Consider the following 18,357-nt stretch of genomic DNA (forward strand, 5'->3'; position numbering starts at 1 on the left):
TCTGGGGCTTCCTGGCTGAGCCAATTCCCAGGTTCAGGGGCATGCTTCTTCCATGGCCACAGTGTGTGGAGAGTCCCTGCCAGGAGAGGCACAGAGGGTACTAGAGAATTCAGCTAAGGCGAGAACTCAGGCCGGCCCTTTTTGGGAGTGTGTGAGTCCAAAACTGTTCCCCGGGTCAGGGTCCCCAGCTTCCTATGGACAAGTCTGTCTGGGGGCACTCAGGAGACCAGAAGGTGACTCCCTGTCCCCAAAGCAAAGAGTCTCTCTGCAAGGGTTTACGCCATGTGAGAGCTCCTGGCGCTTGGAGCAAATTTACTTGAATACCTACTGTCATGTGGAACCACAAGGAGACAGAAGCATGGAGGGGAAATTGAACATCTGCCCTCGAGGAGCTCACGTGCTAGCTGGGGGAGCAGCTCACACACATAAGCTGGCACGAATGGGTCACTGATGGTACCATGACTGTCACCATTCATACTGCTAGGGGTCAAGTACCCAAGATCGGGTAACCAGGAAGGCTTCCCAGAGGGGAGACAACTTGAGCTGGACTTCAGAAGTCCAAGTATCTCAGACTGGAAGGGACCTTAATGACCATTTGTTCCAGCAGTTTTCAAACTTTGCAGCCTCAGAATCCTTTCTTCAAAGAATCCTTGTGTGAAAACACAGTACGTAAAACAGATAAAAAGCAGCTACTCTGGTGGGTGCTGAGTGGGGGGGTGTACAGAGTCAGCTCAGCCTCCCTTTCTACTGTGCCTCTCGGGGCCCCCTCAAGCTCCTGGCAGCTCCACAGAATGTGGTATGAAAACCACTGATCCAGGCCGTTTTACAGATGAGTATCACAGAGGGAAAGGGATTCTTCTAGGGCCAAACAGACAGTCTGTGATCGAGCTGGAGGCAAATCAAGAGGTGTTTCATTTTGGTTTTTTTCCCTATATTGTTGAGACCTACCTCCCGCCACAAGCAGCCCATGAGAAGTGGAGCAGAAACCCAAATGACACGCAGGAGTTGTGGGAGAGAGGGAAGACCATGGTGGGAATGACAGGATACCTCGGCTCCTTTGCAAGATAAGAAAATCAAAGCCATTTGACCCCTGACACCTGGAAGAGGAGGCAGGGACTAGACCTGTCCTCTGGGAGGTCTGTGGGGACCACTCTATCCTCATGTCCAAGTGGAATTCCACCTTTCTGGCCTGGGGCTGCTCATCAGGGTCTTGGCTTCTCTACACCGTGGACCATATGCCCTTCTGTATCACACAGCCATGACTTGAGAGCCCTGGTCTCATCTGGGACAATCAGCCAGAGGGAGGACAAGGTGAGCCCTTCCTCCTGAGCATGAGCAGAAGTCTGGCCTTGACTCAAAAGAGAGACCAGCGTCTTAGTTGCTTCTGAGCAGCTCACCAAGGCTCTTCTGCCTTGTATTGTGGAGGGGCAGCAGGGACCTGGACCAAAAGAACCCGCTCCTCCACATCCTCTTTTGTGTCTTGCAAAGGGAGACATGGTGTCTGGGACTGGAGCTTCAAAACTTTGCCTGAACACAACCACTGAAATGTCAGAATACGGAGGGGTGGGTAGGGTGGGCATCAGGGCTGTGGGCACAGCTGAGGATCCTACTCGGAGATTTCTGGGTCCCATTCTTGCAGGCCACAGCCACAAAACCCTACAGGAAGGCAGATGAACCAGAGTAGCTGAGGTACTGACTGGATTTGTTCTTTATACTGCTGGCACCCAAAGACTGGAAGAACCCAGTGGTAATCTAAAACATCACCTCTCACCTAGAGTGGCCCATACCAACAGCAGGCAACCCACATGAATGGATAATCCAGGCTGCCTCTCCAGCCCCAACTTTGGGAAGCAGTATTTAAAGCATTTCCAATGTCCTGTGAGTTTCAGCAGACCTATTCACTTCATTATTATTATCGGTGGTTACAATGAGTATATGGCTTAGAAGCATGCTGCAGCAGGGGAAAACCGGCTAAAGCATTCGTGTTTGCTCTGAAAAATTCAAGAAAAGTTTTCTTAACACTGAGACACTTTAAAATAGAACTATGTTGACACCCATCTGGGACTTAAGGTCATTTCTCCTATTTGTGCCACAGATCCTTGAACTCACACTCAGAGTATGAGTAAGTGTGCTGTATGTTTTTAAATTGTAACTTGGTCTACTTTGTTACTATGGGAAAACCCATCCTTCCATGGCTGTGGTGCTTTGTTGACAAAAGACTGATTTGACTAGCACTCTTAGATTTTACTGGCACAAGGCATAAGTGATACCATGATATTTAGGCAATAGCCCAGCTTCAGCCTGATTCTGAAAGAACATCTTGCAAGAGATTTATAAGCCAAATTTCCTTGGCCCCGTCTAACTCATTCCATTCTTCTCCCATTGCATGACAGGACAGGGAGGCAGGTGAGAGGTATCAGGAAAGAAGATTCATTGGTTTACAACCTTCACCCATTTATCTGGAGAGTTTCTGATCTTTTCTTCCATGGTGGCCTTATCTCAGCCTTTGATAATACATGTAGGCAATGACAAGCTCTCTGACACCCCATCCCATCCATCAAGATCCCATTTGCTTGGGGATAGAAAAAACAGGCATTCCTCACCCTTTCCACCCACACTCTTGATCCCAGGGACAACTATAACTCAAGGTCTGGAGGTGTTTATGCTTAAGAGAAGAAATTGTAACTCAGTTCGATGGGAAGATGAGAAACAAAAGAAAGCCATTATGTGCTATATGTAAATGATTGGTTGTCCAAAGCCACTCTGTGCTGAAAAGCCCTGGAAGGACCTTGATAAAGTTATAATCATTATGAGGCCTCTGTGTGGTTATTCAGTTCTGTGCCTTCTTCATTTAAGAATTTAAATTCAAGAGTGAAAGGTTGATAAAGGATGCATATTAACCACATTTGTTTGGACTGAAAGACAGTATTAGATTTTTCTGATAGAAAGTCAGTCTGGGGGCATCTGGGTAGTTCAGTCGGTTGAGCATCCGACTCTTGATTTCTACTGGGGTCGTGATCTCGGGGTCATGGGATCGGCCCGCATAGGGCTCCATGGCCAGTGGGAAGTCTGCTTAAGAATTTTTTCTTGGGGCGCCTGGGTGGCTCAGTTGGTTAAGCGACTGTCTTCGGCTCAGGTCATGATCCTGGAGTCCCGGGATCGAGTCCCACATCGGGCTCCCTGCTCAGGGGGGAGTCTGCTTCTCCCTCTGACCCTCTTCCCTCTCGTGCTCTCTATCTCTCATTCTCTCTCTCTCTCAAATAAATAAATAAAATATTTAAAAAAAAAAAGAATTTTTTCTCTCTCCCGCTCCTTCTGCCCCTCCCCTTACTCTCTCTCTTTCTGTCTCTCTCTCTCTCTAAAATAAATAAATCTTTAAAAAAAAAAAGAAAGCCAATCTGATTTGGCTGATAGGTACAGAGGTCTAGCTTTGCACATAGGATATATGGTAGGCATTTTCCAAAAATGGAATGATTTAAATCTGCAGCTCCATGGTTTGAACAAAAATACATTTAGAGTACATATACAACTTCCCCTTTCAGACAAGATGGAGTAGCAGGGAACAGATTTGCCCTCCTTCCTGAAACAATCAACTAAACATAAAAACTATGAAACAACAGTTTTCAAGATGGTGGACATCAGACAAAAAAGGACAGTGATCCTTGAGAGACAAGAAACAAATGAGGTGAGCCCTATGATTGCCTCAGCTTATTGCTTGAGAGAGTTTCCAGGACATATTGCAGGGAGGGAGAACCAAGGCAGGGCCATGCAGGCTCCGTGAGCTGAGAAGATAGCTAGAGTTTGTGGCAATCCAAACTAAAGCGCTCAGAACAGATTGTTGGTGAGAAAAAAGGTACATAGAAAGAGAATTCTAGATATCTGTAGAGGCCCCCACCCCTCAGCCGAGCACTACTCATCATGTAAATGTGAGGAAATACTTGAGACTAAGGAAAGAATCATCCAAAATGATTAGAGAGAACAGTAGCCAGTATTCATAGAGGACTGGAGTATGTCTGTTCCCATCAGCCAGACTGGAAAACCTCATAATTTATGTAGCATTGGTTGGAGTTCTCAGAAGGGTCTTGCCTTAGCAGTGGGGACATATTAGCCCCAGTTTGTTTTTTTTTTTAATTAGCCCTAGTTATTCATCCCATCTAATAAATTTTAAAAGCAAGACCTGAAGGGATCAAACTGTTTCTAAGTAATATCACTGCATCTCAGAACAAACCTTAAGAATATTAACAGGAATACAAAAATAACCAGCACGCAAAAACACAAAATTTACAGTGTCTGAGGTCTAATAAAAATATTACCGTTCATGCAAATAAGCAGAAAAATATGAACCATAGTGAGGAGGAAAACAAATTGACACCAACCCAGAACTGACACTGATGTGAGAATTAGCAGACATTATTATAGCTGTATTCCATATGTTCATACAGCTAAGTAGAGACTTGGAAGATCTTTTTAAAAATACACAAATTGAACTTGCGGAGATGAAAACAAATGTCTGAGATGAAAAACCACTGGATGGAATTAACAATAGTTTAGACACTGCAGAAAAAAAGATTAGTGAACTTGAAGACATGGCAATAGAAATTGTCCAAAATGAAACACCAAAAGAAAAGAATTTTAGAAATGAATAAAGAGGTACACAACATATAATAGGAAGAAAGTTGACCCTTTACAAATATTTAAAATTATGAAGAAAGGTAGGCATCAAGTAAAAACGGATGAGAGGGCACATTGCTTTTGTTTTTGTTCAATTATCGGTAGAGGTATGTGAACAAAAAAAGAGCAGATTTTGCAAATGCTACTCCAGATTCCATCTTCCTTCCCTGTCGGTGTATGACTTTACTCCTCTGATCATCCCCTCTCCCCCTGAAGTATCCTTTCCTTCCCCTCAGCTGGCTCATTCCCCTGAGCACATGTATCCATTAGCGGCTGCCATCTTTGAGAAAACCCTGCCTTGACCCCCACAACCCATCTCCACAGTTACTGCCCAGTTGCTCTACTCCATCCACAAAGTTCCTAATGTCTGAATCGGCCATCACTGCTTCCTCATCTCTCACGTACTCTTTAACCCACTCCAGTGTGGCTTCCACTCAGACCTACCTCTCCCCCACAATTCCCTTTTGCTATATTTGCCAATGACTTCTTTACCAGTTATTTTCAATAGTTTACCACTCCCTCCTTCTGCAGTTTACCACTTCCTCCTCCTCGGCTTCTAAAGCACCGCCCTTTGTTGTCTTCTCACTTCTCCAGCACCTCTTTATCAGGTTTCTTGGCTGGCACCCTATCACTGCAACTTCTAAAAGCTGCTATCCCTACCCATGCTCTCTGTACACTCTGTACACTTCTTCCCTTGGTGATCTCATCCAGTATCGCAGCTTTTTTTTTTTTTTAATAGATCCATACACCCATGACTCTCAAGAGTAGATCTCCAACCCAGACTCTCCTCTGGGCTCAAAGCCTGTATTTCAAACTGTCTACTTGACCACTCCACTTGAATGTCTGAGAGGCATTTCAAGTTTACTGTGTTCCACACTAAGCTCTGAATCTCCCAGCAACATAAAATAGTGACTCTATCCACACAGTTATTCAAGCCTGGGAATTCTCCTTAAGAGTTCCTTCTTGGGGCGCCTGGGTGGCTCAGCATTCAACTCTGGGTTTCAGCTGGGGTCATGATCTCAGGGGTTGTGGGACCGAGCCCCACTTTAGCTTTGGGCTCCACGCTCAGTGGGGAGCCTCCTTGGAGATTCTCTCCCTCTGCCCCTCCCCTCATTTGTGCTGTCTCTAAAATAAATAATCTTTTAGGGGCGCCTAGGTGGCTCAGTCCGTTAAGCATCTGCCTTCAACTCAGGTCATGATCCCAGGGTCCTGGGATCGAGCCCTACATTGGGCTCTCTGCTCAGCAGGGAGCCTGCTTCTCCCTCTGCCTCTTCCCACCCTCGCCCTGCCACTCACCCTGCTTGTCCTTGATTGTGCTCTCTCTCTCTCTCTCTGTCAAGTAAATAAATTTTTTTTAAATCTTAAAATAATCTTTTAAAAAAAATTTTCCTTCTCCCTTTGCCCTCCTCCCACATCCAGTCCAACCCTGAGTCCGGAGATTCTATGTCCAAAAGCTGTCTTAAATGTCTCTGCTTCTCTTCCATCCTTGTGGTGTCTAAATGGGGTGTGTGTCCAATCCCCAAAATGTGGGACAATGATCAGGTGGAAGCCGGTGGCATGGGTGGTAAAAGAGATAGAAGTTTATTGAATACACAAGGGAGCCGCGGGCAGGACAACAAAGGAGAGGCTGTCTGCCACGAGACAGTGGGTGGGGGCTGTTTTTAAAGAGGGAAGGTGAAGGGGTATGGCAACATATGGAATCTTCCCTTTTCCGGTAACTGTGCCTAGTTGTAGTAGCCCATTGGTCAGTTAGGACCTATGGAGATTTTGACGTGGGTCACCTGTTGGGTCCATCTGTATTCAGCCAGGTGGTTGCTGTAGGCTCTTTCTGTATTCTATCACTCTAGCCTGTTTGCTTAAAAGCGGCCTCTACACTCTCAGTACTACCAGCACCCTCATGGCCAAGCCACCATCATCTCTCATATGAATCATTACAGTAGCCTCCCAACTACCACCCTAGTTTTGCCCTTACCCCCCTTCAATCCTTCATGAAGTAGTCAGAATGAGTTTCTTAAAATATAAATTGTATAACACTCTCCTGCTCTAGTATTTCAATGACTTCCCATTACTCTTAAGATAAAATCGAATCTCTTTACCTCTGGTCTGCAAAGCTTGCCATTTGACTTATTTCTCCAGCTTTATCTGTATCGCTTTCCTCCCATCTCTCTTCCCATCTTTCATTCCCGGCTAGTCATACCAGCTTTGGGACTTTGCATTTTTCCTCTCTCCCCCATTGTTCAACTGAATAACTCCCACTCACCTTTTTTTTTTCTTTTTTTAAGGGTTTTATTTATTTGAGAGAGAGCGAGAGAGGGCACAAGCAGGGGGGAGGGGCAGAGGGAGATGGAAGCAGACTCCCCACTGAGCAGGGAGTCCCACGTGGGGCTCCATCCCAGGACCCTGGGATCATGACCTTAGCCGAAGGCAGACACTTAACTGACTGAACCACGCAGGCTCCCCAAACTCCCATTCATCTTTCATTAATCAAACATCACCTTAGATGTCTTCCCTCACTATCCAATTTCAACTGTTTCCCCAATTTTCTCTTCTCATAGCACATTGTGCTTTTCCTTCATAGTTTTACTACAGTTGGTAAATGTATATTTATTTGAGTTTTTTTCCCACTTAACTGAGATGTAACTAATAAGTTTGTGTGATTTTTTTGTTTCCATTTTCTAGATTGTAAACTCCAGCAGGGCAGAGCCAAAGTCAGTTCAGACTTTGTTTGTTGCTCCGCCCCCATCCGTCCTCTTAGAAGAATGGTCTGGCACACAGCTGGTGCTCAATAAATACTCATTAAGTAAAATGAATGAGTGCCTTAAGTGCTTGAGAACCCTGGCCTGTTCTCTAGGAATAACTCTAAATCTCTGCTTAAAATCTGGATAAGTGTTGGGGCACCTGGCTGGTTCAGTTGGTAGAGGGTGGGACACTTGATCTCTCCGTTGTGAGTCCAAGCCCCTCGTTTGTCATAGGTGAGGCCGTATTTCCGCCCACAGACCCTTTTTTAAACCTCACCTGCTACTCTCCACCCTGCCCATCCAAATACTCTTATGCTCTTGCCAATCAGGCATCATGCAAAATCCCTAACAATCGCGGACCAAATAAAGAAGATTGTGACAGACTCTAAGGATGACCGCGTTTGTGTCTCAAGTCCGGAATACGACGCTGGCGGCTCATAGCTCCTTTCAGGCAGGCAAAGTTCACCATTCCCCTCCCCCGCCCATACCTGGGGCCTCTGACACCCAAGGCCTAGAAGCTCAGGCACTCGGCTCAGCTCTGACCTGCCGTACAGCATGGCAGCCCCTAAGGGCGTGGCCCACGACACTGCTAGCCGTACAACATGGCCGCCTACAGAGCGCGAACCGCTCCCCCTCACGCCCAATCACCGGAAGTTTCCGTTTGAAAGCCGGGCGGCAGACCCGGTAGCTGGTGCGGCAGTTGCCGAGGAGCCTCCTTTGAACCAGGGCAACGACGGCTGCGGGCAGGAGCTGCAGGAGCCTGGGTTCGACTCTCCCGGGGCGATGGACGGGGGTGGATGTCGGGGGCGGGCGGGATGGGCTGGGAATGGAGAATTTTCTTTTTCCAGACTTCTTCCCCGGGCCGGGACAGGCCAGGTCGCACTCTCCGGGGGCCCTCCACCTACTCGGGCCCCCAGACCCGTCACGGTAACGTTCACCTTGCACCTTCCAGGGACCAGCCGTGCCGCCTCGTTACGATGACCAGCGTGGTTAAGACGGTATACACTCTGCAACCCCCCGCTGTGCAGAGCGGCGGCCTGCCGGCAGGTGGGCATCCACACAGCCCTACGGACCCGAGGAGGGTGGTCAGACCGAGGAGTAAGAGGGCACAGATCAGTGGCCAGGAAAGGGGGGCGCGGCCAGGGGAAGGGCAATTCATCGGTTCTGACAACCTGCTACCTCCCCTAGAACTGGGCTGTCTAGGTTTATGATGGGAGTTGGGGCAAGGGCCCTGTGGTAGGATTGTAGACCTGCCCTCCCCCCTTCCTCTTCCCAAACCTAATCGTATTGCATTCACTAATTAGATTTAAGTTGCTTATTGTTTCACAATATTATTGCCTCAAGCTAGGAATCCCCCCTTTTTTTAGATTTTATTTATTTATTTGACAGGGAGAGAGAGAGAGAGCGCAAGCAGGGGGAGGTGCAGAGGGAGAGGGAGGAGCAGGCTCTCTATTGAGCAGGGAGCCGGATGTGGGACTGGATCCCAGGCCCCTGGGATCATGACCTGAGCTCAAGGCAGACACAACCGACTGAGCCACCCAGGCGCCCCAGGAATCCCTTTTTAAACAATTGCCAGTTTGATTTCCAGATCTGGGCTATCTGGAGGGACTGGGTTTGTCCTCAGGGAAAAGGGAGGAGTCATTTCAGAAGCGTGATTCCTAGAGGGAGGCACTGGAGTTCACACTATGTCTAGTTCACAGTTGTTTCTGCACCGTTTCTCTTATATAGTAAGTTCTCAATAAATTGTTGGGTGAAGTGAGAGAGAGGGGCCAGGCCCAGCCAGAGTTTTCCATAACCTTTATTGCTTTGCCATCTTGCTTTGTGTTACTGGGCTTGTGGTTGAAAGTCATCTCCTACGCTCTGCAGTTGTCAAGTTGCCTAATCTCTAGAGCAGGGCACAAAATAAGCTTCAAAAATCAGAACCTGTGGTGGGAGATTTTGAAGTAGCTATTTAAGACTCCTTCCCAGGGGACTCTGTGCAGTTGGTTGATGAGCAGCAGCCGGATTGATCTGTGAAGTAAACAGGCTTTTCTCTAAAGGCTTAAGGGGTTTTTTGTTTGTCTTACCTGGCCTCAGAACACCGAAATGGTAATCTGGCATCAGCAGGACCTAGGAGTTGGGGCTGGGGGGGGTGCACGCCCCTTGCACTGTCTTTGCCTTGGAGAGCAGTGCCCTCTCCTTGAGTGGAGAGTGACTGGCTCCCCCAGCCAAGTTGGAAATTTTTATCTCAGCTTTCTATCTCTGTCCCAGCTTTATGATCATATATAACCTCAATAGTTTAACATTTTAAGGCTATCTCTAGGTTTTTTGCCTACATCACATATACATGTAAAAAAGAATTCAAAGTTAGAAAACATTATGCAGTGAAGAACAAGTCTCTTTCCCTTCTTTGACCAGCCAACCAATTCCCCTCCTTAGCGAATCTCATTTTTTTTTAAAGGTCTTATTTATTTATTTGGGGAGGGGGGGGAAGAAGCAGACACCCTGCTGAGCAGAGAGCCTGTTGCGGGGCTCAACCCTGGGACCCTGGGATTATGACCTGAGCCGAAGGCAGATGCTTAACCGACGGAGCCACCCAGGTGCCCCGTGTCTCTCATTTCAAGAAGACAGTCTTTGTTAAGTCCTGCTAAATTTTTCCCAAGTGCAGTCCTTAGGCTCTAGCAAGTACAGATTAAGAACTGATTCCAGTCAATGAAGAGTGTTAATTTTTTATCAATTTATTATTAACACCTTTTCACCTGGGGGTGGATGTGTTACTGTGTATGACTTACTAATACTTGAAAGAGGAGGTAAATATTTTCCCCCAAGGTTACCTTTTACTTCAGACAGAGACCTAGGGCACCTGGCTGGCTCACTTGGTAAAGCATGTGACTCTTGAGCTCGGGGTTGTGAGTTCAAGCCCCACGTAGAGCATGGAGCCTACTTTAAAAAAATAAATAAAAATGAATAAAGAGATAGCAACAACTATGCAATGGTTGAAAGAGAACCTTGCAGCAGTTGAGCATAGCCTTGGGAGAACGGGCAGAGGGCGGAGGAGCTTCACAAGGTGGTCGGCTTCCACTGGTCCTGGAGGAAGGCTCCAACTGTGGGCCGCCCTGCAGACCACCACACTACCTGTCATTTTGCTCTTCGCTTGTATCAACATCCACTTTCACACCCGTACCCTCTGACTGTTCGGTTTGCCCTATCATCAGGCTTTTGGCGATCCTCAAATACATTGCACTGTCACCTTCAAAGGATTTTGGTTTCCATCCCCAGTTAGTCTAGAAGTCGGATTCTTCTGAATTAATCTTCGCAAATTGAGATGGGCCCGAATGAAAATACAGGGCTCTGGGGGCACCTGGGTGGTTCGGTCGTTAAGCGTCTGCCTTCAGCTCAGGTCATGATCCCAGGGTCCTGGGATCGAGCCCCGCATCGGGCTCCCTGCTCGGCGGGAAGCCTGCTCCTCCCTCTCCCACTCCCCCCGCTTGTGTTCCTTCTCTCGCTGTCTCTCTCTCTGTCAAATAAATAAATATAAAAAAAAAAATACAGGGCTCTGGAACTGGAAAATACAGGGCTCTGACAACCTGGAACAGAGCTGTTACAGAGTTGTAGCTGTTGGGTCACTATGCTTGAGGTTTCACCCGCTTGTCTTCCTTTGCAGACACACAAACTCGAGCCACTTCTAAGAGTCTATTACCCGTTAAGTCCAAAGAAGTGGATGTTTCCAGACTTCATTCAGGAGGTTCAGAGAATGATGTTACAAAAATCACCAAACCAAGACGAGAGAATGGGTGAGAGTCCAATCATTGGTATCCGATGAGAACATCTTTTTTTTTTAATTTTTATTTTATTATGTTAATCACCATACATTACATCATTACTTTTTGATGTAGTGTTCCAGGATTCATTGTTTGCATATAACACCCAGTGCTCCATTCAATATGCTGATGAGAATATCTTTTTTTTAGATTTTTTTTTTAATTTATTTATTTGACACAGAGAGAGAGAGATACAGTGAGGGAGGGAACACAAGCAGGAGGAGTGGGAGAGGGAGAAGCAGGCTTCCTGTCGAGCAGGGAGCCTAATGTGGGACTCGATCCCAGGACTCTGGGATCATGACCTGAGCCGAAGGCAGATGCTTAACAGCTGAGCCACCCAGGCGCCCTGATGAGAACATCTTGCTGGAAATTGCTCAGAATCAAGATTCTGTGTTGAGCAGTTCTGAAGAGGCCCAGCAAGGGTTAGGATAAGAGGTACTTTGTTATCTCACCACTTGCTCTGAGTGTGCAAACAGCAGTACCGGGGCCAGACACCGCCCCAGGTGGTGGTCAGAGTGGGTGGGGCTGATTGTTAGCCTAGGTGCTGGTCTGAGCATAGTCCCGCCCAGGGTAGTGTTTCCCTCTGCTCAGTTCCCATGGAAGCCAGCTTGACATGAGGTAGCCACACCATTTTGAGCGGCCGCAGGCCTGTTGGAATGTTGAGGTGGGTCAGGAGAGGAGCCCATTCCCTACTCATAAGCCTTTTCCAATAGTCTAGGCTGAAACAAAAGCGCACGGGCCTTCAGAGCTTCTGAAGCTGTTCGCATTGTATGCAGTCTCTGGTTTTTTCCTCAGAAAACCAGGCTCTTTTTTTTTTTTTTTTTTAAATATACATATACAGTTTTAAAGGTTTTATTTATTTATTTGACAGAGAGACAGCGAGAGAGGGAACACAAGCAGGGAGAGTGGAAGAGGGAGAAGCGGGCCTCCCGTGGAGCAGGGAGCCGGATGCAGGGCTCGATCTCAGGACCCTGGGATCGTGACCTGAGCCCAAGGCAGATGCTTAATGACTGAGCCACCCAGGTTCCCCAGAAAACCAGGCTCTTTGTTCTGCCTTGTTCACAACACACAGAATAGCAATGGTACTGGTCTCTGATTTCTTTGTTGTTTGTTTTTTTAATTGAGGTCTATTAACACACAATATTATATTAGTTTCAGATGTACAACATAACGCTTAGATATTTGTATATAGTGCAAAATGATCACAATAAGACGAGCGAACATCCTGATTTCTTTGTTTTTGCTTCCCTAGGCAGGTAAAAGCTGCAGACACTGCCATGAGGAGGAACATCAGAAAGAGGTAAGCATCAGGGTAAGCGAAAGTTGGCCGCCATTTTAAGGTGGTGGATCTCAGTCCTGGTTGTGCCTCAGAATCACTCGTGGGTTCGTTTAGTGTCTGACAGCCTGGGTGCCACCCCAGAAATCTGAGTGGAATTTCCGGAGTGAGGCACAGCCTGGTTGGAGAACCACTGGCAGGGCAAGGATCTGCGATGCTCCCATCTTGAGAAGCAGACAAGAGCTTTCTGGGCTCCATGCCAGGCCCCCTGCTGGTTGGAACTCAAACCCAGCTATAGCCCATCGACAGGAGGGTGAGCCTTCAGGATAGGAGGCACCGCGTGGGTTAGCGACTTCGAGACGGTGGTGGTAGACATCCCAGGGAAGGATCCATCTCTCTGTTTGAGGCTGGCTTAGATGTTTTGCTTCTGAAGACAGAAATAATACAAGCTGGAAAGTGTATACAAATAGGTTCTAATTCCAAGTCTATTATTTGGGCATGTCTTAAAAGTTCTGAAGATAGGGGCCCTGGCTGGCCCAGTCGATAGAGCATGCCACTCTTTTTTTTTTTTTTCCCTTAGATTTATTTATTTATTTTAAAGAGAGTGTGTGCAAGCTGGGGAGGGGTACAGGAGAGGGAGAGAGACTCAAGCGGACTCCCCACTGAGTGTGGAACCCCAATGTGGGGCTGGATCTCATGACTCTGAGCGGAAATCAAGAGTTAGACACTTAACTGACTGAGCCACCCAGATGCCCCAAGCATGCAGCTCTTAATCTCGGGGCTGTGAGTTCGAAGACCCACTTTGGGTGTAGAGATGACTTAAAAAATAAAAATAAAAAAAAAAAGTTCTGGGGCACCTGGGTGGCTCAGTTGTTAAGCATCTGCCTTCGGCTCAGGTCATGATCCCGGGGTCCTGGGATCGAGCCCCGCATCGGGCTCCCTGCTCCGTGGGAAGCTTGCTTCTCCCTCTTCCACTCCCCCTGCTTGTGTTCCCTCTCTCGCTGTGTCTCTCTCTGTCAAATACATAAATAAAATTAAAAAAAAAAAAAAGTTCTGAAGATAAAATACTATTCACGAAGGACTCTGAGAGCACTGAAAAGAAGTGATGATAATGGCTATTATTTATTAAGTATTTACTATGTGTCACTAGCTGTGCCAAGAATTCTACATGTATTCTCTCCCTTTATTTTTCACAATAATTATATTATGAGATGTGGGTATTATCCTAATTGTAGAAATGAGGAAACAAAGCCCCAAAGAGGTTATGTAACTTACTGAGTGTCATATACCACTATGTAATGACCCCCAGATTTGAACCCCTGCTCGTATGACTCTATAGCCCATTTTCTTAACACCTCCACCTCTGCAGCTGAGCACAATTATCATTACAGCTGCAAACCGCCGGGTAAGCAGAAACCAGAGGAAGAGCTCAAGGATAAGAACCAGCTCTTAGAGGCCATCAACAAGCAGCTGCACCAGAAGTTGACTGAAACTCAGGTGGGAGACCCACCAGACCTCTGTCGTCACTGCACTAGGCAATGTGTGGACACCTAAGGGATGGCCCCTGGGTGGGGAGAAGCTTGTATGCCCGGGGGCCTGAGGGGAGGAAGAGAAGATGCCAGGCTTGTGCTTTTGGCACCGTCAGAGCAGGGGCGGGAGAGGACCCCCCCCACACACACACACAGGGGAACAGGCCTGATCTGTCCTCATGGCACCTCCATAGGGAGAACTGAAGGACCTGACCCAAAAGGTGGAGCTGCTGGAGAAGTTTCAGGACAACTGCTTGGCAATTTTGGAGAGCAAGGGCCTCAACCCAGGTAAGAGACAGTACACGGTTGCCTTCAGAGGAGTCAATGCACGTGCCCCTTCCTGGGGGGGATTGTGGACTGTGTGCCAAGAGTCCAGCATAGCATCAGCCGGCCCGTTCAGTGTTGGGTTGCTTAGCAAAGCAATAAAGATTGGGATGATCCTTTCTTTCTTTCTTTCTCTCTTTCTCTCTCTCTCTCTCTCTCTCTTTCTTTCTCTCTTCCTTCCTTCCTTTCTTTTTCAAGATTTTTTTATTTTTAAGTAATCTCTACACCCAATGTGGGGCTCGAACTCACAACACCGAGATCAAGAGTCACATGCTGTACAGACTGAGCTAGCCAGGTGCCCTGGAGGAGCTTTTCTGTGTTCCCTTGTGGTGTTGACTTTAACCAACAGAATTTCAGATGGTTGTGGAGAGAGGATTATCTCCTATCTGAACACTTTTATGCCATTCATTTGGTACCAACAATTATGACCTTGCAAATAGACCAGAAGTATTTTATTTCTTCCAAGGCAGATAACAAACACGGTAACTTTCCCAGGTGGGAAAAGACAGAGGTGATACTGTTTCAAGGGCTTCTAAACCCGGCTCATCAGCAGAATCACAATGGTTAAATGTGATTTCTGTTCTGACCCTGTCCCTAGAGAGCAGAGTCTGTAGCAAGGAGGGGAGTAGAAGAAGGAATTGCCCAAAGACTGTACAAGAGCTTCAGACTGAGTTGAGCCTGAGAATACCCAGTGAAGGGGCCCAGGCTTCTTTGAATTCAGGAACACTGACTCTGAACGCTGCTGATTAACCTGTGCATTTTAGGATATATTCTTTATAGTCACCATATATGTTTTTGTATGATTTTAATTTATAATGCACAAGCACTACTTTTACCAAAAATAATAATTTTTTAGGCCCAAAAAACTTTAAAAAATACCTTTTTGTGGGGCACCTGGGTGGTTCAGTCAGTTAAGCGTCGGACTCTTGATTTCGGCTCAGGTCATGATCTCACGGTCATGGGATCCAGCTCTCTGTCAGGCTTTGCACTCAGCAGGAAGTTGGCTTGAGATTCTCTCTCCCTCTCCCCCTGCCCCTCACCTCATTCCACACTCACGCGTGGTCTCTCTCCTCTCTAAAATAAATAAACAAATCTTTAAAATTTTTTTTCAAATAAAAATAATTTTTTGTATTATAAACAAAAAAATCCAACCGATACATTTCCTTTGGACAAATTTTCTGCTAAGCTGAAGAGAAAGCAGAATGAACTTTTAACCATATCCAAAGCTAGAGAGGAGGGAGGTAAAATAAAGCTCTGAGGGTAGGTGTGGGTGGCCCTGCCAAGGTAAAAACTCAGGAGAAAGTCAGGGACCAGGCTCTTTGAGAAATTTCCCTCATGAATATTCCTGTACTTGTCCGGGGAGGGGTTTTTAGTTTTTGCTTTAGGTGCAGTTCCCTAAGCAAGGCTGACTTTGTCATTTGTGTCAGTTTTAGGCTGTGAGACCCTGGCATCACAGCGGGAATCCGCCGCAGATCACACGGACTCTATGGTGAGGGCATGGGTGTGAGTGGGCGAGGGCCAAGTGCTCAGCAAACCCCAGGAAGCCGCCTTTGTTTTCCATGATAGTGGAAGAGAACAGTGGATGTGTACTCAAAATAGCATATTCTACTTGGAAGGCGACTTTGTGCTTACAGATGTGAGTGAGTTGGAGTTGAAAATATGCTACTTTAAGACACATGTTACAGTGGACCTGTAGAGAGAACTTTCTGGTTTCTCTGTTCTCCATTTTACCATATTTCTCCCCTTGTCTGTTTACCGAGAACTGTATGAAAGAAAGGTCCAGCCTGAACTAAATTTGGCTTCTCTTTGGTTCCCTCCCCAAAGTAGGAAGGTAGTCGTTTGGGATTAAGTCTTTGAGCTTCTATACCCTCTTCCCCGGAAAGATCAGTTGTCACCTTAGAATCATAGAATGCTAGCTGTGGAAGCCTTCCTCCGCCCCCCAGGCTAGTAGTCACCTCTTTGATGGCTACTCTGTTTGTCCACATTGCCAGTGTAACGTAGAGCACATGGAAGTGGGGTGATCTGTCCATCCTGTGGACTGTGTTCCTCCAGGGGTGCCCGGGAGAAGGCCCGGCCCATGGGGGATGCTCAGTAAATGCCTGAATGAATGGAAGGGTTGTTAGCAATCATCTAATCAACTTTCATTTTATATGAAGACATTAGTTTATATAAAGAAAGTTTTCACATATCAGTAAAGATTTGTTACTACATTGTACTTTCCTCTTAGTTGCTGTTAGAAACTTTGCAGGATGAGCTGAAGTTTTTTAACGAAACGGCCAAAAAGCAGATGGAAGAGTTACAGGTGAGAGGCAGGCATCACCTTGCGGCAAGATTACCATTTCCTGCCACAGTGGGTGGGGCTCTGGAGGACTCTTTCTTATTTATCAATTTATTTCTTTTTAATAAACTGCTTTGTAATAATAGATTTATAGGAAAGTTGCAAAGATAAATACAGAGAATTTAGTGCCCTTAATATTAACATCATAGATTATCATAGTATATTTGTCAAAATTAAAAAACCAACACTGATGCATTACTATTCACTAAATTGCAAGACTGCTCACCATTTTTTTTTCAACTGATGTTCTATTCCAAAGACTCAGAAGTGTTCACATCTACAGGGCTTGAGGCAATGTGCAAAACACTAGGTTGCTCAATGTGAGAGCCATGCTTTGGAAACTTGATATCTCAAGGAAACTGTAACAGGAAACCCAGATTCTTGAGTCTGGACTGCTTTGGATTGCTTGGAAGAATCAGGGGACAGTACACTGAATCCTAGAGGATTTCATGGCTCCAGTTTAGAGATAGGAGTCTGTAGTAGAGAGAGACCATTCCTAAAACCAGCACAGATATACAGATCTAAGATAGAAAATCACGTGTCAGTATTCCAGTGGTCTTCCTGAAGGAAGGAGAAGCATAATGTCCTGAGATGGTATTGCCTTTCATGTGAATCAGTTTTGTAGGTGTTCGTTTGTTTGTTTCTTTCTTTTTGAATGTCTTTCCACGCAGGCCTTAAAAGTCAAGTTGAAGATGAAAGAAGAAGAGAGGGCCCGGTTCCTAGAACAGCAGACATTATGTAACAATCAAGTAAATGATTTTACGGCAGCCCTGGAGGAAATGGAGCAGCTATTAGAAATGTGATAAAAAGCAAGTGACCAGATGGCTCCCACAGGGGAAGCCACTCAGGACATCTGCTTCTTGGCCATGACCTTCTAGAACTCACCGTCCCCAGAATGGAGACATTTGCTGCAGTAGGATTAAGGACAGATAGAATGGCGCTTCCTCCTTCAGGCAAGCGAACGCCACCCTCGGACTGGTGGGTTCCCCCGACCTCACACACACATAATCGAGGCCGACAAGGGAGTGGGGGGTGCAGAAGCTTGGATCGACCTTCTGGGCAACAAAGCGGCAGGCTATTAGAATCAGGAGACTAAACCAGCCACAGCCAGAGGATCCCAAAGGTCACATTCAGATGTGTAGGAAGAAAACCTTAATTGTGCATTTGGAGTGCAGAGGCTCCACGGGAGACATCAGAAGCGATGCTGTCCCCTTCTAACTTGGAACACATTCCGTCTCATCCTGGTTGGGCTCTAGACCTCATTGTAAATTAATGAACGTGAAGTTATTGAAATGGCTTAATAAATGGGGTGAAGGTATAGATAGCAATAACACCTACCTGAAATAATACACTTTGGAGCTTTTAATCTAAATCACTTCTTTTATTTTTTATTAAGTGCTACTTTTAAAATAAATATTTCTGTGACTATCCAGACTACAACACTGAGAAATGAAAAGAAACCTTTTAACTGAAGTATGTCCACCAAATACTCTTGACCTAATCCAGTGAACAAGTTCAAGACTCCAATGTAACCCAGAATATTTTTCTTCCACTTCAGTGCTCTGTGGCTAGCCCTGCTGTCTTCCAGGAGCGGTAGCTGGTCTTCTGAGGGTGTCCCCTGTTTGTGGCAGTGGGTGCCCGACTCCATCCCCCAGCTTTGTGCCACTAGCTGCCTGTGCTC

General features: G+C 46.4%; 1 protein-coding gene across 1 annotated transcript; it reads left to right on the top strand.

Moving 5' to 3' along the window:
* The first annotated feature begins 7,949 nt into the window (after positions 1 to 7,949).
* KNSTRN (kinetochore localized astrin (SPAG5) binding protein) lies at positions 7,950 to 18,048 on the top strand. The gene is made up of 9 exons (XM_028119386.2): positions 7,950 to 8,173; positions 8,362 to 8,456; positions 11,053 to 11,182; positions 12,462 to 12,509; positions 13,877 to 13,982; positions 14,209 to 14,302; positions 15,766 to 15,827; positions 16,566 to 16,640; positions 17,348 to 18,048. Exons 1-9 carry the CDS (start codon positions 7,965 to 7,967, stop codon positions 17,477 to 17,479), a joined length of 951 nt encoding a protein of 316 aa, XP_027975187.1. The 5' UTR covers positions 7,950 to 7,964; the 3' UTR covers positions 17,480 to 18,048.
* The last annotated feature ends 309 nt before the right edge of the window (positions 18,049 to 18,357 follow it).

This window comes from Eumetopias jubatus, unplaced genomic scaffold (assembly GCF_037043125.1).
Source record: "Eumetopias jubatus isolate StellerSeaLion01/CBP00866 unplaced genomic scaffold, mEumJub1_p1.0 scaffold_7, whole genome shotgun sequence".
Classification (NCBI taxonomy): domain Eukaryota; kingdom Metazoa; phylum Chordata; class Mammalia; order Carnivora; family Otariidae; genus Eumetopias; species Eumetopias jubatus.